The sequence below is a fragment of the Pongo abelii genome, chromosome 1 (assembly GCF_028885655.2).
Source record: "Pongo abelii isolate AG06213 chromosome 1, NHGRI_mPonAbe1-v2.0_pri, whole genome shotgun sequence".
Taxonomy (NCBI): domain Eukaryota; kingdom Metazoa; phylum Chordata; class Mammalia; order Primates; family Hominidae; genus Pongo; species Pongo abelii.
Window position 1 is genome coordinate 100,420,763 of NC_071985.2, and position 27,276 is coordinate 100,448,038.

A 27,276-nucleotide genomic window follows, 5' to 3' on the forward strand; every position below is an offset into this window, starting at 1 on the left:
GCTGAGGCAGGAGAATTGCTTGAACCTGGGAGGCAGAGATTGCAGTGAGCTAAGATTGCCCCACTGCACTCTAGCCTGGGCAACAAGACCAAAACTCCATCTCAAAAACAAAATACAAAAATTAGCTGGGTGTGATGGTGCACTCCTGTAGTCTCAGCTACTCAGGAGGCTGAGGCAGGAAAATTGCTTGAACCCGTAGGCGGAGGTTGTAGTAAGCCAATATCACGCCATTGTTCTCCAGCCTGGGAGACAGAATTACTGTTTATCCAGTAGCACAGATGACAAAGAGTTGCCTTAAGATAAATTTGTAAATTTATTTTTATTTTTATTTTTTGAGATGGAGTCTCTCTTTGTTGCCCAGGCTGGAGTGCAGTGGGCAAACTCAGCTCACTGCAACCTCCACCTCCCAGGTTCAAGCAATTCTCCTGCCTCAGCCTCCTGAGTAGCTGGGATTGCAGGTACGTGCAACCACGCCCAGCTAATTTTTGTATTTTTAGTAGAGACCGGGTTTTACCATGGTGACCAGGATGGTCTCGATCTCCTGACCTCGTGATCCACCCGCCTCAGCCTCCCAAAGTGCTGGGATTACAGGCGTGAGCCACCGCGCCCAGCCAAAATCTCTAAATCATATCTATTTGATATTGCAATATGGATTTGTTTCTAGGAGACTTACTCTTCTAATTTTGTTTGACTTTGGCTAATGTTAGAACTTGTTTACACTCACTCCCTTAGCATGTAGAGAGGTGATTCAAACTGGGAAAGCTCAACCTAGAATTTTATATTTTTGCAGATATTCCACAGAATTTTGTATTCACACAGCAGTAATCAAGAGTTTACTGGCCGGGTGCAGTGGCTAACGCCTGTAATCCCAGCACTTTGGGAGGCCGAGGTGGGCGGATTACGAGATCAGGAGATCAAGACCATCCTGGCTAACACGTTGAAACCCCGTCTCTACTAAGAATACAAAAAAATAGCCAGGTATGGTGGTGGGTGCCTGTAATCCCAGCTACTGGAGAGGCTGAGGCAGGAGAATTGCGTGAACCCGGGAAACGGAGCTTGCAGTGAGCCGAGATCGCGCCACTGCACTCCAGCCTGGGCGACAGAGCGAGACTCTGTCTCAAAAAAAAAAAAAAAAAAGAGTTTACTGTAACAATATGCAATCTTCTCTCTTCACCATTTATTGACAATCTCTACAGAGAAGAGGATCCCAAATTAAAGAAAAAACTTGAAAAATCCTGGAAAATATAGGGTAGTTTGATCATTTTATAGTTTTCATGTTGCCAATCAGAATCTTTTCTAAAAATTATTTGATAAAGATATTCAACAAAGGTTTAATAGATTAATCAAGTTTACTAGGCTGGTTGCAGTGGCTCATGCCTGTAATCTCAGCACTTTGGGAGGCCAAGGTGGGAGGATCACTTGAGCTCACGAGTTCGAGACCAGCGTGGGCAACATGGTGAAACTCTGTCTCTACTAAAAATACAAAAAAACAAAAAGAAAAAACCCGAAACTAACCAGGCATGCCTGTGGTCCCAGCTACTCGGGGAGTTGAGGTGGGAGGATAACTGCTACTTGGGGAGGTGAGGTGGGAGGATAACTTGAGCCTGGGATGTATAGGTTGCAGTGAGCTGAGATCCCACCACTGCACCCCGACCTGGGTGGTAGAGCCAGACCCTGTCTCAAAAAAAAAAAAAAAAAAAAAGTTTACTTATTAGCCATCCTGGAGTTTTTGTATCTCAATGGGAGTCATAAGATTGAGTATCTATTTGTGGCATTTTGAGCATCAATAGGTAATAAGAATGATATTTTAGGGAGCAGAACTTTTTGTGCACCTATGAATTAAACAGGATTATATTGGTCACCTTTGGAAAAAGAGTTGAACTTCGAAAAAGAGGAAATAGAGGAAATGAATTTGAGTTTCATATTTACAAATTACTAATCACTACCTCTTGTTTTGGTTATCTTCTAGTTATCTATTGTTGCTATCGTTTACTTATTTATTAATAATTAATAAACTACCTTAAAAATGAGTAGTTTAAAACAACAACTATGCTTTATTTATTCAAGATTCTTTTGCTGTTGTTGTTGTTTGTTTGAGACAGGGTCTTACTCTGTCACCCAGGCTGGAGTACAGTGGCATGATCTTGGTTCATTGCAGCCTGGACCTCCATGGTTTAGGTGGTTCTCGTACCTCAGCCTCCCAAGTAACTGAGACTACAGGTATATGCCACGATGCCTGACTAATTTTTTGTATTTTTTGTAGAGATGGATTTTTGCCATGTTGCCTACAGTGGTCTCAAACGCTTGTGCTCAAACGATCCGCCTGCCTCTGCCTCCCAAAGTGCTAGGATTACAGGCGTGAGCCACCACATCTGGCCTTACTCAATATTCTTTTTTTTTTTTGAGACGGAGTTTCACTCGTGTTGCCCATGATGGAGTGCAGTGGCGCAGTCTCGGCTCACTGCAACTCTCTCTGCCTCCTGGGTTCAAGCGATTCTCCTGCCTCAGCCTCCTGAGTAGCTGGGATTACAGGTGTGCGCCACTGTGCCCAGCTAATTTTTGTATTTTTAGTAGAGACAGGGTTTCACCATCTTGATCAGGCTGGTCTCAAACTTCTGACCTTGTGATCTGGCCACCTTGGCCTCCCAAAGTGCTAGGATTATAGGTGTGAGCCATCACATCTGGCCTTACTCAAAATTCTTTAGGCCGGGCATGATGGCTCACGCCTGTAATCCCAGCGCTTTGGGAGGCTGAGGCAGGTGGATCATCTGAGGTTGGGAGTTCGAGACCAGCCTGACCAACATGGAGAAACCCCCATCTCTACTAAAAAATAAATACAAAATTAGCTGGGCATAGTGGTGCATGCCTGAAATCTCAGCTACTCAGGAGCCTGAGGCAGGAGAATCGCTTGAACTCAGGAGGCGGAGGTTGCGGTGAGCAAAGATCATGCCGTTGCACTCTAGCCTGGGCAACAAGAGCAAAATTCTGTCTCAAAAAAAAAAAAAGAGAGAAAGATTCTTTAATTTGGCCAGAACATAGTGGAATAGCCTGTCTCTACTCCACATGGTGTTGGCTGGGCAGCTTGACAAAAGGCTGGAGGATCCAAGTCAACTTCATTTGCATGGCTGGGGCCTGCACTGGTTGGCTGGGACAGCTGGGGGATGTCTGGGCTCTCTCTCCCTTCATAATCTCTCATTTCCCAGGTCCTCTGTCTACAATGAAAGATACATGGCCACTCTCTCCAATAGGGTAGTTAGACTTCTTTATACGAGAAATGGCTTCCCAAAGAGGAAAACAGAAACTGCCAGGTCTCTTAAGGAATAGGCCCAGAACTGGCACAGTGTTATTTCCACTACATTCTATTGGTGAAAGCAAGTCACAAGACTAGCCCAGATTCAAGGGGAAAAGAAACAGACTCCACCTCCTGATGGGAGGAGTGTGGTGTGTGCACAGGGACGGGAGAAACTGTTGATGACTATTTTTCTACTTTTGCAGACAATTTACCACACCACTTAACCTCATAAAATTCAGTGTTTTTTTTTTTTTTTGTAAAAGTAACTCACTTTAGATCTATAGATAGAATATAAATATATAGACATATATCCCCTAACTCTAAGGTCCTGTACAAATATAAAAACCTACATTGCCTTAAAAGGTGTTGACCTGGAAGGTTCTCAAAGCATATTAGCACAGTGGGCATCTAGAATTATTGGTGTTCTCTGGGTATTGATCGTCTCTCCTAGTGCTAAGGAGAGCAGTAGTGACCCTGCTGGGTGGTTTTCTGGGACAGGATTTCTCAGTGGTATGAGTGGGAATGATTTCTGGTGGTTCCAAGTGAGTTTAAACTCTGGAGAAAATGCATTAGTTGCACTGGCCTACCTTTATCTTTAAACTGCAAATTAACTAATTTGGAAAAGGGAAAGTGAAAAGGTTAAGAGAATAGCAAAACAGCAGTCTGTAGTTATTCTTTTTTTTTTTTTGGACAGAGTCTTGCTCTGTCACTCAGGCTGAAGTACAATGGTGCAGTCTCAGCTCACTGCAATCTCTGCCTCCCAGGTTCAAGCATTTCTCCTGCCTCAGCCTCCTGAATAGCTGGGATTACAGGCGTGTGCCACCACACCCAGCTAATTTTTGTAGTTTTAGTACAGATGGGGTTTCATCATGCTGGTCAGGGTGATCTCGATCTCTTGACCTCGTGATCCACCTGCCTCGGCCTCCCACAGTGCTGGGATTACAGGCGTGAGCCACTGCACCTGGCTTGTAGTTATTCTTAACTCCTACTCCATCACCTATTCCCCAAGAAAGCATCAACCAAATTATTTCCTAATAGAAGTATGAATTTAAAGGCAGGGCGTGGTGGCTCATGCCTGTAATCCCAGCACTTTGGGAGGCCAAGGTGGGCAGACCACGAGGTCAGGAGATTGAGACCATCCTGGCCAACATGGTGAAACCCCATCTCTACTAAAAATACAAAAATTAGCTGGGCGTGGTGGCACGTGCCTGTAATCTCAGCTACTCCGGAGGCTGAGGCAGGAGAATTGCTTGAACCAGGGAGTCGGAGGTTGCAGTGGGCTGAGATCGTGCCACTGCACTCCAGCCTGGCGACAGAGCGAGACTCTGTCAAAAAAAAAAAGTATGAATTTAAACTACTAGCTGAGACTTACTTGAGGTATAATCAATTATTAAACCTGTCTTAAATACCCACTCTGTGCTCAGCACTGTGCCCACTCCTATGAGTGATGCCAGAGAAAGCCAAGTTACTGACTTAATTTCCCTGTAGGAAATTCCAATCTAGTTGGGAGTAATCAGAATTAAATAACATATATGAGGCTGGGAATAGTGCCTCACCCCTGTAATCCCAGCACTTTGGGAGGCCAAAGTGGGTGGATCACCTGAGGTCAGGAGTTCAAGACCAGCATGGCCAACATGGTGAAGCCCCATCTCTACTAAAAATACAAAAATTAGCCAGGTGTGGTAGTGCACAGCTGTAGTCCCAGCTACTCAGGAGGCTGAGGCAAGAGAGTTGCTTGAGCCCGGGAGGCGGAGGTTACAGTGAGCCAAGATCTCACTATTTAATTCCAGCCTGGGCAACTGAGTGAGCTCTGTCTCAAAAAAACAAACAAACAAACAAAAAAAAACAAAAAAAACCCACCACACAAACATATATGAGATGTTGCAAGGCGTTACAGGGTAAATGCTAAATGAGTAGAACATTTAATAAGTGCTGAGAATTCAGAGGAGGGAAATTTGTTTTGTTTAAGGTAGAAAATAGCATAAGCAAAACTAAAAGGAGCAGAATGACTATCACCTGTCATCACAGAACAAAAAGGGCACTAGTGAGATTTTGTTTGTTTGTTTGTTTTTTGTTTTTTTTGAGATGGAGTCTCACTCTGTCACCCAAGATGGAGTGCAATGGCACGATCTCGGCTCACTGCAACCTCTGCCTCCTGGGTTCAAGCGATTCTCTTGTTTCAGCCTCCCAAGTAGCTGGGATGACAGGCGTCCACCACCACACCCGGCTAATTTTTTGTATTTTTAGTAGAGACGAGGTTTCACCATGTTGGCCAGGCTGTTTTCGAACTCCTGACCTCAAGTAATCTGCCCACCTCGGCCTCCCAAAGTGCTAGGATTACAGGCTTGAGCCACTGTGCCCGGCACACTAGTGAGATTTGATCAGAAAAATGTGTGCTAGGAAGTTGTTCTAATTACTATTGCTACCTAACAACCCCAAATTTAGATATTTAAAAGAATAATGATTATTTTATTATTTCTGGTGATTTCTGTGACACAGGAGTTTGGGAAAGGCTGAGCTGGCTGGTTCTGACTCAGGATCTCTCATGAGGTCAGACGGTAGCTGCAGCTGGAAATGTGGGTTGAAGAAGCTGGGGGCTTGGCTGGGCACCTGTCACTCTCTTCACATGGTCTTAAGGCTTCTCCAGGTGATTGCTTTTATAGGTTAGTTTGGGCTTTCTCAGAGGGTAGGTATTTGGAGAGAGCCACTGTTACATGTCCCCAGGAAGCAGACTGAGATGTCGGCACATTTGTTGTTGAGTGATATTGGGACCATTACCTGTGGGAGGGAGAAAAAAGAAGCAGGATTAAGTAGAGAGAGAAACTGAATGGCAATACCATCCTATCGAAGGCCTCAGCTGACCCCAACAGGGTGCTCTGGAGCTGGGATGACCCTTCTGAGTTTGTCTAAAACTGGGCAAAAGGGCAGGCTGGTCCTTTACACCTCTGTGTTAATCACTCATTGGATTCAGGCTTCCCCAAAAGGAGGTATAACCTTGAGTGAGGTAATCTTGAGCCAGGCCATCCCCTAAAAGGGCTGACAGTTTAGGGTCATCTTCCAGTAGTACTCCCAGCAGCAACAGGAACAAGTTCCTCATTCCTGAAGGAAAAGCTGGGTGGTACATCACAGTGTCCACCACAGTTCTGACACCATCTGTGGCTTTTCGTAGAGGGACTCAGCCATTTTGTATGGACCTGGCAGAGAGGAAGCTGGGGGAATAAATGTCCAACCTCACTTTCCTCCTGACTTGATTTCCTATCAGGACCAAGTCCAGGAAGCCACAGGACTTCACACAGTCCATATAGGTTCTGGGTTACAGAGCAGGGTGGAGAAGAGTGAAGAGTAGATCTAGAAGTGCAAACAAGATATTCAGCAGCAGTAGATGAGCTTGGATTTTGAATGTTAAAGGCATGTTGAATTTAATAATATCCTGAAGGGCCAGGTGTGGTGGCTCACGCCTGTAATCCCAGCACTTTGGGAGGCCGAGGCGGGCGGATCATGAGGTCAGGAGATCCAGACCATCCTGGCTAACACGGTGAAACCCCCTGTCTCTACTAAAAATACAAAAAATTAGCCGGGCTTGGTGGCAGGCACCTGTAGTCCCGGCTACTCAGGAGGCTGAGGCAGGAGAATGGCGCGAACCCGGGAGGTGGAGCTTGCAGTGAGCCGAGATGGCACCACTGCACTCCAGCCTGGGTGACAGAGCGAGATTCTGTCTCAAAAAAAAAAAAAAAAAATAATAATAATAAATATCCTGAGGGAGCTTTCTTACTGGTGGATTAAAGGAGTTTCTGAATCACTCTCTCACCTGCTCCACTTAACTTGGTTATTTTTTTTTTTTTGAGACAGAATCTTGCTTTGTCACCCAGGTTGTAGTGCAATATCGTGATCTCGGCTCACTGCAACCTCCACCTCTTGGGTTCAAGTGATTTTTGTGCCTCAGCCTCCCAGGTAGCTGGGATTATAGGCGTGTGACACCAAACCCGGCTAATTTTTGTATTTTTAGTAGAGATGGGGTTTCACCATGTTGGCCAGGCTGGTCTCGAACTCCTGGCCTCAAGTGGTTTGCCCACCTCAGCCTCCCAAAGTGCTGGGATTACAGGCGAGAGCCACCGTGCCCCACCTTAACTTGGTTACTTAACCTCACTTTTCATTTTGCCATTTAAACCCTACCTAATTACTTCAGCTTAAAGAGTGATCTGATCTGGTACATGCAATTGGCTTTGGCTTTTCTCCTGGCTAAATTTCACTTTTTTTTTTTTTTCTTTGAGACGGAGTCTCGCTCTGTCTCCCAGGCTGGAGTGCAGTGGCGCGATCTCGGCTCACTGCAAGCTCCGCTTCCCGGGTTCATGCCATTCTCCTGCCTCAGCCTCCTGAGTAGCTGGGACTACAGGCGCCCGCCACCACGCCCGGCTAATTTTTTTGTATTTTTGGTAGAGACAGGGTTTCACCGTGTTAGCCAGGATGGTCTCGATCTACTGACCTCGTGATACACCCGCCTCAGCCTCCCAGAGTGCTGGGATTACAGGCGTGAGCCACCGCGCCCGGCCAGTATTTACATTTTAAATGTAATCCTCTTTGAGGAGCAGTGTGTCTCTGTCGGGGGTGGAGTAGGGAAGGTGGAGTTGTGAGGAGTCTGTGTTGGAAAGTCAAACATCTCTAACCTGAGAAATAGGAAAAATAGCAACCAGTTCTGGGAGGCATGGGACTAATTCCCCCACTTTCCACTTCCTTCCCCAAATCATTTGGAATTTATTTGGTTATTTATCCTGAGAATGGTGTAAGGGAATAAGAATGATATAATTTAAGCAAGAGCTAAGAAAAAAGTTAGACCCTCGAGACAAAATTTTAAAAGATAATTCTTTTTATTTTTGAGACAGAGTTTCGCTTTTGCTGTCTAGGCTGGAGTGCAATAGCACGATTTCGGTTCACTGCAACCTCCGCCTCCCGGGTTCAAGCAATTGTCCTGTCTCAGCCTCTGGAGTAGCTGGGATTACAGGCGCACGCCACCACACCCGGCTAATATTTTGTATTTTTTGTAGAGACGAGGTTTCACCATGTTAGTCAGGCTGGTCTCCAACTCCTGACCTCAGGTGATCCAACCGCCTTGGCCTTCCAAAGTGCTGGGATTACAGGTGGAAGCCACCATGCCCGGCCAAAAGATAATTCTTATCCCACTCTTTTATATCCCATCCCACATAGACAGACTGGTTTTTTTTCCTTCTTATGTTTTGAACACTAAATTTTAATCCCGAGGGGGTGCACTGTTCCTGGAGGTACTGTAATACCAGGTCGATGCGTGAAGTGAACAAGCAAGCTCCTGTTCCGTCTTCCTGCTCCCCAAATCCATTTAATATGTTGGACTCGGATAGAAAATATATCAGATATTAAACTGTTAAGAACAGATTGAGAACTGTTAAGAACTGTTAAGAACACTTGATCTTAGCCAAAAGGCAGAGAAGCGATAAACACTTTTAAAAGCACACTTTACCTACAGATTTCCATGGAAACCAACCAAAGGGAAATTAGAGAGGCATCGCGGTGCCATTTCTAAGCTAATTAATGTCTGATTTTCATTAGGCCAGCGTTGTTTTTCCTCCAAGGTCTTAGTGTTTATTACAGCAACAATTAACTCAGTAACAATTCCTCCAGGATAGTTTTATTTAAATATTATTAACTTACATACTTCACCCAACTGCTTTCAAAATTGTTGTCTTTTATGGTGTTAAACTACCATCTTTAAAATCTTGGTTCTAGCTCTGCATCACGGAAGGTCAGTCTCTGTGAAGAGCCTGACCCCAGCAGGACAATGCCACGAAGGCATCTTTTTAATGTGATGCGCACGTTGCTGTACACCTTGGCTGCAAAGCAGAGGCTATGCTTTTAAAATGGCCAAGAGCCAGTGCGTGCCGTGTGATGAATTATCAGTATCGCAACTTGGGCACGGAAGGATGCTTTCTCCCTCTTTAACACTAACAACAGAATAAAAAACCAAAAACTAAAAACCAAATCCAACAGACAACGAAACTGTCCGAGTGCCCAGGGAAAGCGCGCCAACTACATAAAGAAAAGTAGGGGGGGTACTGGGATTCAAAATCATTTCTCCGGGACGTACACCCTCCTGGACCTATCAAAATTAACTGCGCGCTTGATCGTAGCCAATAGGTAAGGAGTTTCTGGTCCAGGGCCTCCCTGAAGACTGATAGACATTTACCTAGCCCAATGAAGTAATGCGACGCTGAAGAATCAACCAACACGTTTGGGAGGTGGGTGGAGTGTAGGCCAGGGGGTTGGCGGTGCCGTGTCATGGAGGCTCAGTCTCTCAGCAGCCATTGAAGGGGAAGGAACTGCGGGTGTGTGTGTGTATGTGTGTGTGTATGTGTGTGCGCGCGTGCGTGCGTGTGTGTGCGCGCGCTAGTGTGTGGACAAGGAGGTGGGGGCAGCTGAGTTAGAGTCCCAACTCTTGGACTCCATTTGCTATTCTCTTCTTTCTCCCCCACACCTATCTGGTGGTAGTGGGCGTTTATATTTGCGTTCCTTTTCATTCATTTCTAAATCTCTTAAAAATTTTGGGTTGGGGGTATTGGGGAAGGCAGGAAAGGGAAAAGAAGGAGCAAGAGGAGGACATGGAGATGAAGAAGAAGATTAACCTGGAGTTAAGGAACAGATCCCCGGAGGAGGTGAGATGACTCAGCCCCCACCCCTTCTCCATCAGTCCTATATTCTGAGGATCGGATTTCTGGTGGTCCTGGGTGGGTGTGCGGGGATGGAGTAATAAGTTAGCCCCCACCCCCCCGGATTAGGGTTGGGGAAATGTTTAATTTTAAGTTTTAAATCATTAAAATCTTCTACTTAAAATGGCGAAGGGTTGAAGTTTCTAGGGGCGTTTTTGTGTGTGCATGGGGGCTTAGCTCCTTTCGGCTTTCATCGAGTCGGGCGTCCTGGCCTCGTGGGGGCGGGAAGCGGGCTGGTGGGGGCGCTCCGCCGCTTCGCTCCCGGCACTCCTCCTCCTGGGGGCCGACGGCGTGGGCGCGACCCCCCAGTCCCACTCGGCCCCTGCCGCAGCCATAGGCGCCTGAGAAGTTAGTCCAACTTTTCTGCAGTGCGGCCAACTCATCTTTTTAGGGGGTGGGCTCCCCCGGCCTGGAGGCCCTGGGCGTCCGACGTCGCGACGGGCGCGGGCTGGGGTCGCTTGCAGGGTTCGCCCACTGTCTGCTCCGGCGGCGCCCACTCCTCCGGGAAGCCGCGCGCGCCGCCCTCTGCCCTTCGCCCGGCGGAATCTGGGTCAGCGGCGGGTTCTCCGACCGCGGGTGAGTTTGGGGACTTGTCGCAGTGACCGGAGGTGGGGAGGGGACGGGAGGCGTAATCCGCTTCTTCCCCCGCCGTGTAACGATATGTGGCACGTCGTGTGGCCGCAACTCTGAATTTGATCCCTGGAGACGGTTTCACAAAACTCAACATAAGGGACGTAGTAGTTTCGTGCTTTAAAGATGGGTTCGCCGAAACTAAATGATGCGCTCTCACTGCTGTCGCCTTAAAGAGACGAGACGGGGTTGGGAGGGGCCACGTGAGGCGGGGTCGCGGTCAACTTTTCGGGGGTCGGGCAGGAGGCGTTTCCGCCTCCTTTTCGCGGTTGCCTCCTCGGCCTCACCTACCCAGGGCGAAGGCGCGAGGACAACGCGGGTTGGGAGACGACCCCTTTTTTCCTTGGGGAGTCCCCGCCCCGTGTGGTGTTTCCCGTCAGTCGGAGCGGCAGGTCGCGAAAGCGGGGCTGGTGGCCAGCGGGGAGCCTCGCAGAGGAAAGCATCAGTCTTGCTGAAATAAACCTACAATTGGAAAGTGAGGGAGTTGTCTGTAGCTGGATCGACCGATTGATAGAAGGATATAACTGGGGTGGTGTCTGTGCAGATCGGCATAGAGGATGAGCAGGGTCTGTCTGGGCTTTCGCGTCCGGCGTGTGGAGTGGCAACTAAGACTTTTTTTTTTTTTTTTTTTTTTTTTTTTAAGTGCCTGTTTTCTGAAATTGGCAGGGGCCAGGGAGAGTAAACAGTTGCTTGCTATCAGGATCATCCCGGAGAGAACTTGAAGTTTCTAGAGCTTATTCTTAGAGGCTTCAGGAAAAAGAAAAAGCAAAATCAAACTTTAAAAGCTGTCTCTCACAAGCACACGTTTAGAATACTTTTTGGTGGCTTGGGTTGGAAAATTGAATCCCGCCCCCTCCTCCCCCGCCAGGATTCTTTCACTTAGTGATTGTAGTAATTTCTTTGCCAGTTTTGGGGAGTGCGAGACGTTGCCTTTTTTCAGCTTCTTCCGCTGTGTTGTAATAACGGTCTCTTATATTTGTATAGACAGTTTACAAAGCACTTTTCCCGTTTGTTATTTACTTTCCTCCTTACATACTTGTAAGGTGGATTGTGTTGTTCTAGAATCCAAATTAGCAGACAGTCTCAGGGCAGTGAAATGATTTACACAAGTGGAGGAACTGGTTTTCTGACACCAAATCTAGTAGCCCCCACTCCTCAGCTAAACGGGGAGTCTGAAGACAACCAATTCACGGTCCTGCCGCAAACCAACTGTGACTCTAGGCAAGCCTTTCTTGATCTCTGGGCCATAGTTTCCTCTTCTTCAAAACGGAGCTGAGGATGCTCTCTCTGGCCACAGAAATAATTATGTCAAAATCATATTCAAATAGAGAAGGTGGCATTCCTTGTTGCCAAATTTTAGCCCTCGGGTACCTCAAACAGGTTTTCACATTGGGTATAGAGAACCAGGAACTTCGACCTTTCCCTTAAAGATTAAGTCCATTCAGGCCCACACCAGAAAGTTTGTTACTACAACTCTTACCTAATAGGGAATTCAGCCCCACTCCTTGAGGAATGGGGAAAAGTGCACAGAAATGCTATTATACCAGAGTGGTAGGGAGAAGTAACATTTTGTTAAGAATGTATTGTTCTGGGTGATACTGTTTGGCCTGGATGTGAGAACCAATAACACCCTCTGGGCTGTTCCCAGAGGAGCTTTCTAACATTTCTTCATAAAGGGTAAGGAGGTTTTTTTGAGTTATGATGGTTTTATGAACCAAAGAGAAGGAGGTTTAAACTGAAAAAGTGATTAAACAGTTTCTTCTCTTTGTAGGTTTTTTTTTTTGAGATAGAGTCTCGATCTGTTGCCCAAGCTGGAGTGCAATGGTGTGGCCTTGGCTCACTGCAACCTCCGCTGCCCGGGTTCAAGTGATTCTCCTGCCTCAGCCTCCCGAGTAGCTGGCATTACAGGTGCCCACCATCACGCCCGGCTGATTTTTGTATTTTTAGTAGGGACGAGGTTTCGCTATGTTGGTCAGGCTTGTCTTGATCTCCTAACCTCAAGTGATTCACCTGCCTCAGCTTCCCAAAGTGCTGGGATTACAGGCGTGAGCCCCCGCGCCTGGCACTCTTTGTAGGTTTTAGGGCAGCTCACTTGAATCTTTTCCTGGTAGCTCAGGTACCCGCTCCTTGCATAAATATATTCTCTGATGTTGAGGGTCCTCCTTATCAGGGTCAGAAACAGGTTTCACATGGGAACTTCTTCAAAGTTTGTTTCTTATGCATCAGTGATTTGAAGCAGGCATTGAACTTTAGTACAAGTTTAAATTTAAAAAATGGCCGGGCGAGGTGGCTTATCCCTGTAATCCCAGCACTTTGGGAGGCCGAGGGGGGGGCGGATCACCTGAGGTCAGGAGTTCAAGACTAGCCTGGCCAACATGGCGAAACCCTGTCTCTACTAAAAATACAAAAAAATTAGTTGGGAGTGGTGGCATGCACCTGTAATCCCAGCTACTCGAGAGGCTGAGACAGGAGAATTGCTTGGACCCAGGAGGCGAAGGTTACAGTGAGCCAAGATCATGCCATTGCACTCCAGCCTGGGTAACAGAGCAGACTCCATCTCAAAAAACAGAGAAAAAAAAGAAATTTAAAAGATTACTTATAGTGATGACTTTAGATCGTATATCAGTTTTGGGGGGAAATGAAAAGGATCCGTGTAAGGGGATTGGTGGGGTTTCTGTTGTGTTGTGTTTTGTTTTAACTGACGGGCAATCAAACTGGAGATTGGTGGTTTTAATAGTTACATTTCCAGAGTGTCAAGACCCAGGTCTCTACCTAAACAGATTACAAACTAAAGAATCATTAATTAATGTTTTCCCCTCTTACAGGTGACAGAGTTAGTCCTTGATAATTGCCTGTGTGTCAATGGGGAAATTGAAGGCCTGAATGACACTTTCAAAGAACTAGAATTTCTGAGTATGGCTAATGTGGAACTAAGTTCGCTGGCCCGGCTTCCCAGCTTAAATAAACTTCGAAAAGTAAGTTGGCATTTACATGAAGCATCATGATTTCAATGCCACGGCCATTATGTCTAGTGTTTGGCCAAATGGAATGACCATTCTGCTTGCTAATTAGAAGTTTTAAGTTTCTAGAGATAAGAAAAAGTTATATAGGATTTTGAGAATCAGCTCTAATACTGCTTTTATAAATTTATTTATTTATTTATTTTTGAGACAGGGTCTTACTCTGTCGCCCAGGCTAGAGTGCTGTGGCGAGATCTTGGCTCATTGCAGCCTCTGCCTCCCAAGCTCAAGCATCCTACCACCTCAGCCTCCCGAGTAGCTGAGACTACAGGCATGCGCCACCACACCTGGCTAATTTTTGTATTTTTTGCAGAGACAGGGTTTCACCATGTTGTCCAGACTGGTTTCAAATTCCTGGGCTCCAGTCATCCTCCTGCCTTGGCCTCCCACAGTGCTGGGATTAGAGGAGTGAGCCTCTGTGCCCGGCCTAGAAATTTAAATCTAATAGTGGAATTGCCTTATAATATGAATTTGGATTTAATATATACCAAATATTTTTCTCTACATCATGAAATCCAAATGTAGTACAACTGGAATCCAAGCTGGGTTAAGAGCCCATTATGTAGGTGTTCTAATACATTATTTGGCAGATGTAGAAAGGGATTTGGAAATTAATGATCTGTAGTGATAGTTTCTTGAAGCCAGAGAGAATGACAGTTTTTTTTCCTTCAAATTGATATACTTTAAAAATCTTTGATATGCCAGGCACGGTGGCTCATGCCTGTAATCCCAGCACTTTGGGAGGCCGAGGCGGGTGGATCACCTGAGGTCAGGAGTTCAAGACCAGCCTGGCCAACATGGTGAAACCCCATCTGTACCAAAAATACAAAAATTAGCTGGGTGTGGTGGCGGGCACCTGTAATCCCAGTTGCTTGGAAGGCTGAGGCAGGAGAATTTGCTTGAACCCAGGAGGCGGAGGTTGCAGTGAGTGGAGATCGCACCACTGCACGCCAGCCTGGGCGACAGAGTGAGACTACATTTCAAAAAAAAAAAAAATGTTTGATATGATACTTTTACCATTCTTTGTTTTCTTCCTTTGTTGAATGTATAGTTGGAGCTTAGTGATAATATAATTTCTGGAGGCTTGGAAGTCCTGGCAGAGAAATGTCCAAATCTTACCTACCTCAATCTGAGTGGAAACAAAATAAAAGATCTCAGTACAGTAGAAGCTCTGGTAAGTGGAATGGTTTTGTCTCTGGACTTGCTTTTTTTGGTTAAATTTTCTGAGATTTGTTTGTGTCTATTAATTTCTATTTAACTCTTAAAACATGAATTTTTTGTATGTTGTGATCTAGGCAGTTACTGCTTTTGTTTCTTTTAGACTAAAATATTCAGTTGAATTTTTTAAGTCAATGAGAAATTTATTTTATCATCAACTTCAGGAGTTGACTATCTGGTTTTAACATTTCCAGTTTTTTTTTTTTTTTTTAACCTTCTTTCATTCTTTTTCCTTCCTTCTTGATTATTTTTTGAGTATTTTATTATTTGTCCCCTTCTTTCCTGGTTTGAGGGAAGCAAAAGAAAAAGTGACATGCTGAAAATTATTGTTCTGATTTTGAAAAAAGATTGGAGGCTGGGCACAGTGGTTTATGTCTGTAATCCCAGCACTTTGAGAGGCAGAGGTGGGAGGATTGCTTGAGTCCAGGAGTTTGAGACCAACCTGGGCAACATAGTGAGACCCTGTCTCTACAAAAAAAAAAAAAAAAAAAAAAAAAAATTAGCAAGGTGAGCTGGTTGTGCTTGATATAATAACCCTTCATTATAAAACTCGAAAAATACAAAAATCATTCTCAATTTCAAATATATATTTTCTGGATCATAAATTAAAAAGAAATGATGTGGTCGGGCACGGTGGCTCGTGCCTGTAATCCCAGCACTTTGAGAGGCTGAGGTGAGTGGATCATGAGGTCAGGAGATCGAGACCATCCTGGCCAACATGGTAAAACCCTGTCTCTACTAAAAATACAAAAATGAGGCCGGGCGCGGTGGTTCACGCCTGTAATCCTAGCACTTTGGGAGGCCGAGGCAGGCAGATCACCTGAGGTCGGGAGTTCGAGACCAGCCTGACCAATGTGGAGAAACCCCGTCTCTAATAAAAATACAAAATTAGCTGTGTGTGGAGGCGCATGCCTGTAATCCCAGCGACTCGGGAGGCTGAGGCAGGAGAATCGCTTGAACCCAGGAGGCGGAGGTGTGGTGAGCTGAGATCGTGCCATTGCACTCCAGCCTGAGCAACAAGAGCAAAAAGTCCGTCTCAGCAAAACAGAACAAAACAAAAACACAAAAATTAGCTGGGCATGGTGGTGCGCACCTGTAGTCCCAGCTACTCGGGAGGCTGAGGCAAGAGAATCGCTTGAACCCGGGAGGCAGAGGTTGCAGTGAGCGGAGATCTCGGCGCTGTATTCCAGCTGGCAACAGAGCTAGACTCCGTCTCAAAAAAAAAAAAAAAAAGAAAAAAGAAATAACGTGGTATTTTAAATCTTGAATGTAAGTTTTAACTTTACTTTTCCAGCAAAATCTTAAAAATTTGAAAAGTCTTGACCTGTTTAACTGTGAGATCACAAACCTTGAAGATTATAGAGAAAGTATTTTTGAACTGCTGCAGCAAATCACATACTTAGATGGATTTGATCAGGAGGATAATGAAGCACCGGACTCTGAAGAGGAGGATGATGAGGGTAATCATTCTTAATACTCATACGTGTGTCATAATTATAGCCTCTGCTGTAGCTGTTCAAATTAGATTGGGCCTGGAAATTTAGGTGTGAAAAAAAAAATCTACAACAAGATATTAGTAAGACAAGAAAAAATTAAAAACCCATAGCTCTAGCCAGTATTTCTTCTTTCAGATTTCCTATAGTTTTGGGGAATTTAATGACTATTATAACATGAAGCTCTGTGAAATTTTATATTTGTAGAAACCTCTTAAATAGTATTTTTTTTTTAAAAACAATACTTTTTTTTTTTTGGTTAATAAAAGTGGCAACCTCTTAAATAGTATTTTTTTTTTTAAAACAACCACTTGTAATAGCTGAAAAGTAGAAACAACCCAAGTGTCTATCAACTGATGAACAGAATTTTTTTTTTTTTTATGTTGAGATGGAGTTTTGCTCTTATTGCCCATGCTAGAGTGCAGTGGCGCAATCTTGGCTCACTGCAACCTCCGCCTTCCGGTTTCAAGCAATTCTCCTGCCTCAGCCTCCCAAGTTGCTGGGATTACAGGTGCCCGCCACCACTCCCAGCTAATTTTTTTGTATTTTTAGTAGAGACGGGGTTTCACCATGTTGGTCAGGCTGGTCTCGAACTGCTGACCTCGTGATCCACCTGCCTCAGCCTCCTAAAGTGCTGGGATTACCAGCATGAGCCACCACGCCCCGGCCCGATGAACAGATTTTAAAAATGTGGTTTATCTATACAGTGCAATATTATTCTGCCATGAATATGAATGAAGTAGTGATACATGCCACATGAATGAACCTTGAAAATGTTTTTCTACGTGAAAGGAGAGAGACACAAAAGGCCATGTATTGTTTGACTTCATTTATATGGAAAGTTCATGGGAAGCCGAGGCAGGAGAATTGCTTGAACCCGGGAGGCGAAGGTTGCAGTGAGCTGAGATCGTGTCACTGCACTGTAGCCTGAGTGACAGAGTTAGACTCTGTCTCAAAAACAAAATAAAAAAACAAACAAAAAACCATATATATACATATATGTATAAAACCATATATATATATAAAACCATATATATATAACCATATATAACCATATATATATATATATATGGTTCAGAATAGGCAGAAACTTCAGGATAGGCAAATCCATTGAGACAGAAAGTAGATTATTGGTTGATTGATGCTGGGGGAGACGAAAATGGGAGAGTGACTGCCTATGGGTATGGGATTACTTTTTGAGGGCTGAAAAATAATCTAGAATTATATTGTGAGCATACAGTTTTAGGTAAGTGGATGACTAACAGATGAGATGACAGAATAGCTGTTAGTAATGGGATACTGCTCGTTATTATTGAGTGAAAACTTCTTCATTGTAAAAAGAAATTTGACAGATAAATACTGTTATAAAATGATGAAATGATAGATAAGCAGATTTATTTTTTATTTTAGATTAAGGGGGCACATGTGCAAGTTTATTCCATGGGTGCATTGCATGATGCTGAGGTTTGGTCTTCTACTGATCCTCATCTCACCCAAATAGTGAACGTAGTGCCTAATAGGTAGTTCTTCAGCCACCCTCCTTCCCCTCTTTTGAAGTTTCCAGTGTCTGTTCCCATCTTTATGTCCCTGTGTCCCCAGTGTTTAACTCCTGCTTGTAAGAGTGAGCATGCAGTATTTGGTTTTTTGTTTCTGCATTAATCCACTTAGGATGATGGCCCCCAGCTGTATCTATGTTGCTGCAAAGGACATGATTTCATTCTTTCTTTATAGCTGTGTAGTATTCCATCATGTGTATGTTCTACATTTTCTTTATCCAGTCCACCATTGATGGGCACCTAGGTTGGTTCCATGTCTTTGATATTGTGAATAGTGCTGTGGTGAACATACAAGTGCATGTATCTTTTTGGCAGAATGATTTACTTTCCTTTGGGTATATACCCAGTAATGGGATTGCTGGGTCGAATGGTAGTTGTATTTTTAGTTCTTTGAGAAATTTCCAAACTGCTTTTCATAGTGGCTGAACTAATTTACATTCCCACCAACAGTGTATAAGCATTTCCTTTTCTCTGCAGCCTCTCCAACATCTCACAAGCAAAGTTTTGAAGTGTTCACAAAGTAAAACAAACTTTAGTGCATGCAATATTTTCATGAGAATCTAGATATATATTGGATACCAGTATTTAGAAGCCATACTTCTCGCATTTGGTTTGTAGGTATAACTAGAAATGTTGTGAAACAGAAATCTTAAAAAAAAAAAAGTATCGCTCTGAGTTACTTTCCACCTATTGGCTTACAAGTTTGAAGTGACTGGGCAAGGGTAAAAAGCATCAACATCCTAGGAAGAAACATTTACCCAGTCATTTACTCATCTTTAAATGATTTTTTAAAGATGGAGATGAAGATGATGAAGAGGAAGAGGAAAATGAAGCTGGTCCACCGGAAGGATATGAGGAAGAGGAGGAGGAAGAGGAAGAGGAGGATGAGGATGAGGATGAAGATGAAGATGAAGCAGGTTCAGAGTTGGGAGAGGGAGAAGAGGAAGTGGGCCTCTCATACTTAATGAAAGAAGAAATTCAGGTGAATACACACTTCTTACCTACACTGAAAATTAATTTCTAGGCATAGGACTAAGTACTATATAAAGTATGTTTTGTGGCAATCTGAGAGTTGTTTCTAAGTTGTGGGTGTGCGTATGTCTATCCACCTGTCTTTTTTTTCATTGTCCTCCACCCCAAACTATATCCAGATAATCATAAACACCTATTGATTTTACCTCCCAGATAACTTTCAAATCTGTTATAGCCTCAATGGCATGGTATGGTGGAAACATTTTACAAATGTCTGTGAACCTCAATTTCTGCATTTATAAAACAGATTAGGCCAGGCATGGTGGCTCACACCTGTAATCCCAGCACTTTTGGAGGCTGAGACAAGTGGATCATGAGGTCAGGAGTTCGAGACCAGCCTGGCCAACATGAGTGGGGAAACCCCGTATCTACTAAAAATACAAAAATTAGCTGGGCATGATGGCACACACCTCTAGTCCCAGCTAATCGTGAGACTGAGGCCGAGAATCACTTGAACTCAGGAGGCAGAGATTGCAGTGAGCTGAGATTGTGCCTCTGCACTCCAGCCTGGGCAACAGAGCAAGACTGTCTCAAAAAAAAAAAAAAAAAAAACCGGTTATATCAACCTCATAGGATTAAGGATTTAACAAAATAATCTATGTAAAGAATATAGTCCCTGGCACATTATAGGCACTCAAGAAAACTTAAGTTTCTTTCTCTTAATTATCTCTTGCTTATACTTTTGTAGTAGCTTTCTAAATAGTCTCTCTGAATACAGCATCACCACTTAGGAGTATTCTCCACAGTGCTGCCTGTTTAGTCTAATGCAAATGTGATTATACATCAGCCTTCTTGAAACCCTTTAATGTTTTCCTCTTGCCCCCAAGACATACAAGGCCTTTCATTTCTGGCCTTTGCTTCCTTCTTCTTCTTTTTTTTTTTTTTGACACAGTCTCACTCTGTTGCCCAGGCTGGAGTGCAGTGGTGCGATCTTGACTCACTGCAACCTCTGCCTCCCAGGCTCAAGCAATCCTCTCACCTCAGCCTCCCAAGTAGCTGGGACTACAGGCACACGCCACCACGCCTGGCTAATTTTTGTATTTTTGTAGAGACAGGGTTTCACCGTGTTGGCCAGGCTGGTCTTGAATTATCCACCCTCAAATTATCCACCCACCTTGGCATCCCACAGTGCTGGGATTACAGGCATGAGCCACTGTGCCCGGCTCCTGCTTTCTCCTCCAGCTTCATCTCCCTCGATTCCAAATTAAATGATCACACCAAGCTATTTTACCTTTATGGCTGTGTATGAATACGTTGTTCACTCTATCTGAAATGAGCCTCTGATGAACTTTTTGTTTTTTGCTGAGTGAAGCTTGTGAAGTGCACTGATTTTATTTACAACTCCATGGAATTTTACATATGCATGTACTTGTGCAACCACCACCCAAATCATGCTTTGTGAATTCTTATCTTTACAAACCTAACTCTGCAGTTGCCTCATCATTGAAACTTTCTATATTTTTTCTTAGGCAGTCACTCCTCCATCTGTTACCTCTGAATCGTGATCAGAATTCTATTGCCTACAGACACTTGTAAAATCATTTGGCCACTTCCTGCTAAGTGGTGAGCTCCTTAAGGGGAGTGCCACTCACCTTTGTATCTTAGCATCTAGTACACTGACTGGTACATGGTAGGCTCATGGGAAATGTCAGTTGACTAGAACAAGTTATCTGTAGCCCCTGGGAGTTTAGGTTAGTTATTTTCTCCCAATGTTAAATTGAAGTTTATTTTAAAAACTCATAATTTAAAGTATTTTTTATTATTAAAAATAACATCTCTTATTTAGACTGGGAATTGTTAATATTTGTTCTAATGAGTTTTGCATTGGTTAGATACATAATATAAACGATCAATGACATATTTTCTGATGAAACTAGTATGGAAAAAATAGGATTTATATTCATTTGGGGTCTTGGTGAGGTAGGAGCTATATATAATGAAGAACAGAACTTTAAGTGTTCTTTTTTTTTTTCTTTTTTGAGACGGAGTTTTGTTCTTGTTGCCCAGGCTGGAGTGGGTGGTGCAATTTCGGTTCACTGCCACCTCTGCCTCCTGGGTTCAAGCGATTCTCCTGCCTCACTCTCCTGAGTAGCTGGGATTACAGGTGCCTACCACCACACCTGGCTAATTTTTTGTATTTTTAGTAGACACAGGGTTTCACTGTGTTGGCCAGGCTGGTCTTGAACTCCTGACCTCAGGTGATCCACCTGCCTCAGCCTCCCAAAGTGCTGGGATTACAGGTGAGCCGCTGCTCCTGGCCCCACCTTTTCTTTTTTTAACGAACAAATTCTGCAACAAAAGCCACATTCAGTCTTCCCCTTTTTCTCTTGTCTTTCCTTCTTCAGTTTAGTCTGCAGTTTTTCCTGATTTTCATTGTGTTCCTTTTTATGCTTTTTGCTATCTCATCTATTCCTTTCGCTCCTTATAGCTTACTGGTATTCTGGTATGGAGATGCTTTATTTCAACTGATTGTATAAGAATGATTTCTGATACAAGAATTAGGCAGTTGGCCAGGTGCAGTGGCTCACGCCTGTAATCCCACCATTTTGGGAGGCTGAGGCAGGCGGGTCACTTGAGGTCAGGAGTTTGAGACCAGTCTGACCAACATGGAGAAACCTTGTCTCTACTAAAAATACAAAATTAGCTGGGCGTGGTGGCGCATGCCTGTAATCCCAGCTAATCGAGAGGCCGAGGCAGGAGAATCGCTTGAACCTAGGAGGCGGAGTTTGCGGTGAGCCGAGATCACGCCATTGCACTTCAGCCTGGGCAACATGAGTGAAACTCTGTCTCAAAAAAAAAGAAAAAAAAAGGAAAGAGAAAAAAAACTACAGATTTAGTTAGGTTTATTTATTTTTTTTTTTGAGATGAAGCCTTGCTTTTGTCTCCTAGGCTGGAAGCGGGATCTCAGCTCACTGCAACCTCTGCCTCTGAGATTCATGCGATTCTCCTATGTCAACCTCTCGAGTAGCTGGGATTACAGGCGCCTGCCACCATGCCTGGCTAGTTTTTGTATTTTTAGTAGAGATAGGGTTTCACCATGTTGGCCATGCTGGTCTGGAACTCCTGACCTCAGGTCATCCGCCCGCCTCGGCCTCCCAAAGTACTGGGATTACAGGTGTGAGCCACTGCGCCCGGCCCTTTGGTTAGGTTTTAAAAAGGACCTTTATAAGAATGGCAGAGGTTGTCAAAACACAGAATAACCATAGTTTCTTTGCTCTTGTTGGAATATATTACAAGAAAGAGTGAAAAATCCATATGATTTTTTAATTTTCAAACTGAATATTTGAATTTCAAGGATGAAGAAGATGATGATGACTATGTTGAAGAAGGAGAAGAAGAGGAAGAAGAGGGTGAGTTACATTAGCCATAAACAAATTCTAAAATTAAAGACATAGTCATTTTTTATACACTTTATTTATTTATATTTCATACACTTTAAAGAATGAGCCTATAATGCCAAGTTTTACTGATCCCTTTGATTTTGCTTTATCATAGAGTGCCTTCAAAGTTATAAAAGTTTTTTTTTTTTTTAAGAGTAATTGTCTTAGGGCACTCATTAATTCATAACTCATAAACAGCTTATAACATTTATTTTAAAAACAAATGAAGAGATGAATGGAACCTTGAGCTCAATTTATTATTTTTATAGAGTCTCATTTTGGAGAGAGTGAAGCCTTATCTTATAAGAGAGGAGCAGTTGAACTCCAGATAATTAGTGCTCTTTTTAGATTTGTTTTCTAGGCCTTTAAAAATTTATATATATATATATACATATATATATTTTTGTTTGTTTGTTTCTTTGTTTGAAACAGGGTCTTTGTTACCCAGGCTGGAGTGCAGTGATGCAATCACAGCTCACTGCAGTCTCAATCTCCTTGGGCTCAGGTGATCCCCCCATCTCAGCCTCCCAAGTAGCTGGGACTACAGGCACATACCATCACACCCGGCTAATTTCTGTATCTTTTTTTTTTTTTAGAGATGGGGTTTCGCCATATTGCCCAGGCTGTGTTGTTGAACTCTGGGTTCAAGCGATCTGCCCACCCCAGCCTCCCAAAGTGCTGGGATTGTAGATGTGAGCCACCATGGCCAACCAATATTTTTATTTTATTTTATTTTATTTTATTTTGAGACGGAGTCTCGCTCTGTCACCCAGGCTGGAGTGCAGTGGCGCGATATCAGCTCACCGCCAGCTCCGCCTCCCGGGTTCACGCCATTCTCCTGCCTCAGCCTTCCGAGCAGCTGGGACTACAGGTGCCCGCCACCGCGCCCGGCTAATTTTTTGTATTTTTAGTAGAAATGGGGTTTCACCATGTTAGCCAGGTTGGTCTCGATCTCCTGACCTCGTGATCCGCCTGCCTCGGCCTCCCAAAGTGCTGGGATTACAGGTGTGAGCCACCGCACCCAGCCTATTTTATTTCATTTTATTGTTTTGAGACAGGGTCTCTGTCAGCAGTGAGTGCAGTGGGGCAATCATAGCTCACTGCACCCTCGACCTCCTAGGCTTAAGCAATCCTTCCACCTCAGCCTCTTCCAAAGTAGCTGAGACTACAGGTGCCCACCACCACACCTTGCTAATTTTTGTGTTTTTTGTATAGATGGGGTCTCACCGTTGCCCGGGCTGGTCTTGAACTCCTGGGCCCAACTGATCCTCTTGCCTTGGCCTTCCAAAGTGCTAGGATTATAAATGTGAGCCACTGCACCCAGCCTCAAAATAATTTTTAAAATTTACTAACAATTGCATTGATGTCAAGCCCTTGGTTTCTTAATCTGTACTTCATGATGTGGCCACAAGGGTGCATAGCAAACTGTAATTATGGATTTCTAAGCCTGTTAAGTCTGTTTTCAACCTACTCAAATTTAAAGAAATTCAGAGAGGAAACTTGAAGTATAATTTCCTTCCTTCCTTCCCTCCCTCCCTCCCTTCCTTCCTTCCTTTCTTCCTCCCACCCTCCTTCCTTTCCTCCCTCCCTCCTTCCTTTCCTCCCTCCCTCCCTTCCTCTCTTCCTCTCTTAGCCTGCCCTCCCTCCCTCTTTTGAGACAGTCTCGCTCTGTCGCTCAGACTGGAGTGCAGTGGTGCAATCTCGGCTCACTGCAGCCTCCGCCTCCCGGGTTCAAATGATTCTCCTGCCCCAGCCTCCCAGGTGGCTGGGACTACAGGCGCCTGCCACCATACCCAGCTAATTTTTATATTTTTAGTAGAGATGGGGGGTTTACCCTATTGGCCAGGCTGGTCTCCAACTCCTGACCTCAAGTGATCCGCTTGGCTCGGCCTCCCAAAGTATTGGAATTACTGGTGTGAGCCACCTTGCCTGGCCAATTTTCTTCTGCCTTAACTTTTTTTTTTTTTTTTTTTTGAGACAAAGTTTTGCTCGGTTGCCCAGGCTAGAGTGCAGTGGTGCGATCTTGGCTCACTGGAACCTCTGCCTTCCAGGTTCATGGAATTCTTCCTCAGCCTCTGGAGTAGCTGGGATTACAGGCGCCCGCCACCACGCCTGGCTAATTTTTTGTATTTTTAGTAGAGATGGGGTTTCACCTTGTTGGCCAGGCCTCAAGTGATCCATCCACCTCAGCCTTCCAAAGTGCTGGGATTACAGGTGTGAGCCACTGCGCTAGGCCCTGCCATTAACTTTTCACTAAGATTCAAAACTTTGTAATGTAACCAATCCTAATTTGTTAAAATTAAGCATTTTGCATTTTTTCTTTCCACTCTTTAAGAAGAAGGAGGTCTTCGAGGGGAGAAGAGGAAACGAGATGCTGAAGATGATGGAGAGGAAGAAGATGACTAGATCATTCTAAGACCAGATTCTCTAATGTTTCTGGGTGTGCAATAGAGTGATCACATCTTTGTTTATTCATGTACGATAGCTATCCCTACAGAAGATAATGTGTAACTTTTTATAGGAAAAGTGTGGTTTTACTATTTTTGCCTTATCATTCCAAATAAGAACTAGTCTGTTAATGATCATATTGTATGTAGAGAAAAATTTTCATTGACTCCCATTGTGGAATTCCCTAGCAATTTATTTAGACTTAATTTTTTAAATTCAAGCTTACTGTATTAGTCATTTTTAGCCCATAATTAAAACATGATCACTTTTACACAGGTGTAGTATGGTGCATTTCATTCTTTATTTATAAATTAACTGAAATTACAGTTTGCTATAATATAAAATGACAATAGTCTCTTGAGTTGTAAGTTGGTTATTTTTTTAGAGGTGATCCAGGGATCTTTAGTTTGAAGGCAGTTACCTTTTTTTTTTTTTGACTAAGAGTGTTTGGCTGCTTTTTTGTCACAAGTAACTTGGAAAATAGAAGCAGAATAGTAAAGGTTCTATTCAGCAACATAGTTCACGGATTTTGTGGAGGTTCTATTCAGTAATATGGTTCATGATTTAGTGGTGACTGATAAGATTTTATTTTTGAAGGAAAAATTGCTTATACTAAGTCCAGAGACATGCAGGTGAGCCCTTTTGTCAGGCTGCAAATCATGACGTGCCGATGGTTGTTTATTTTGTTTTGTTTTTAGGTGTGCATTCTTTTTCTTCTTAGCAATTCCTTTATGATCACCTTCCCTTCTTGTTTCACTCCCTCCCGCTCTCTCAAAAGAAAGTTGGGAAACTTGTGAAACCCAGGAAAACCTTTAGTCTTATACCTCAACTACCTTTCAGTCCTGTCTGGGTTTTAAATAAGTGAAGTGGAAGAAATTGAGTATTTTCTGACATAAGAATATATTATCAATACAGTTTTATGCAGTAAGCTCTGCTTACCATAAATGTTTCTTGGTTGACAACATCTAAGACAATATTAGTAGGATGAAGAAAGAAAAGCAGGGGCGCTTTTGGAAGCAGTGTTAGTGTTCCTCAAAAGTCAGAACAATTGCCTGTTGATATATTAATAAGACATTAAGGTCAAATTTTAATGTTGGCCTCTCAAATGATTTGGATACCACTCTGCAAAGTATTTCTAACCTTTAATTCCCAGTTTTAAAGCAGATATAATAATAGCATTTAATTGGAATATACTAGGCAGCTGGAAAAGTATTTGAAACTAAATCAACATTAAAATTAAGATTTGTTTTCAAGTGGATGTCCATTAAAAGTAGAAAAATATTTGGGATAAGTGAGTGTGTGTTTCCTTACATGGCTACTAAATAAAATATAATGAGTATACAAGTATATTTCCTCTTTTGCTATGGAGGCTCCATGTTCAAGGCAATGGCTTTTTAAATCTTAGCTATCTAAAATTTTTTCCCTTTGTTTTGAATATTTGTAAGTTTTTAAAAAGTTAGTGTCAGCAAATTAATTGAAGTTATGCTTCTATACTGGGACATATTTAAATACTGAGTATAGTACTGCTGCTACTGCTTCTACAGTGTAAAATGTATGACTTGGTGTTTTAAAGTAAAAATTATGATGTTACTTGTGGAGAAACTAAAAATGTTGTACAACTGACTGAAATAAAACCCTTGGGATAAGTTTAGTGAGGGGATTGGAATCCCCAAAAAACTAACATTTTTCTTCTGCTTTTAAAAACTGAAATTCCCTGTTCTAGTTCCTAACAATTGTCATTACATACTATGCCAGATTACAAAATACTTATTTTTAAAATGAAATCTATATATTGACTTTCTTATCAATCATCTTACTGTGCAATCAAAATTAGAGTACTTTGGTTTGAAAACAACACTTAGAGCCTCCAGGTAACTTTTAAGACTTATTTAGCTTTGTGGGTGGTATTTTCATGCAAATAAGTAAGGGTGGGTTTTATATTTTGTAGAAGTTTTCGGTCCTATTTTAATGCTCTTTGTATGGCAGTATGTATATAGTGTGTTAAGTTCCTCAAGAATCTCCTTAAAAACTTTGAAGTTAATACTTTTGTGCAACTGTGTTTTGAATAAAGCCATGACAGTGTTAAAAACAAACAAAAAAATTTGCAGTACTCCTGATTATTCTTTTATTGTTTTTGACTGTTCCCTGTTTTTTTCTGTGACTGCTGTAACTTAAAGTTTTTGAAGCTGAATTGCTTCCAATAAATTGAAGATTTGTTATAATGATTAGTTTCAGTGTATAACATTCACTTTTTCAACAATACCATTAGCGGCTTCGAAGGTCTTTTTAAAAAGTAACAGCTTGAAAGTTAACTGATTTAAATACTTGGATGTGATATAAGGCATTACAATTTATTTATTTTTGAGATGGAATCTTGCTGTATCGCCAGGCTGGAGTGCAATGGCGCGATCTTGACTCACTGCAACCTCTGCTTCCCGGGTTCAAGCGATTCCCCTGCCTTAGCCTCCTGAGT

General features: G+C 43.2%; 1 protein-coding gene and 1 pseudogene across 4 annotated transcripts; one reads left to right on the forward strand and one right to left on the reverse strand.

The window, feature by feature from the left end:
- Positions 1–8,546: 8,546 nt before the first annotated feature.
- Positions 8,547–8,758, reverse strand: LOC112130837 (U2 spliceosomal RNA; annotated as a pseudogene).
- Positions 8,759–9,515: 757 nt separating this feature from the next.
- On the forward strand, positions 9,516–27,025 carry ANP32E (acidic nuclear phosphoprotein 32 family member E). Of its 4 annotated transcripts, none has more exons than XM_024253492.3 (7): positions 9,516–9,972; positions 13,482–13,631; positions 14,728–14,850; positions 16,189–16,354; positions 18,738–18,925; positions 22,271–22,325; positions 24,691–27,025. In XM_024253492.3, the coding sequence occupies exons 1-7, from the start codon at positions 9,919–9,921 to the stop codon at positions 24,759–24,761; spliced, it is 807 nt and encodes a 268-aa protein (XP_024109260.2). In that variant the 5' UTR covers positions 9,516–9,918; the 3' UTR covers positions 24,762–27,025.
- The last annotated feature ends 251 nt before the right edge of the window (positions 27,026–27,276 follow it).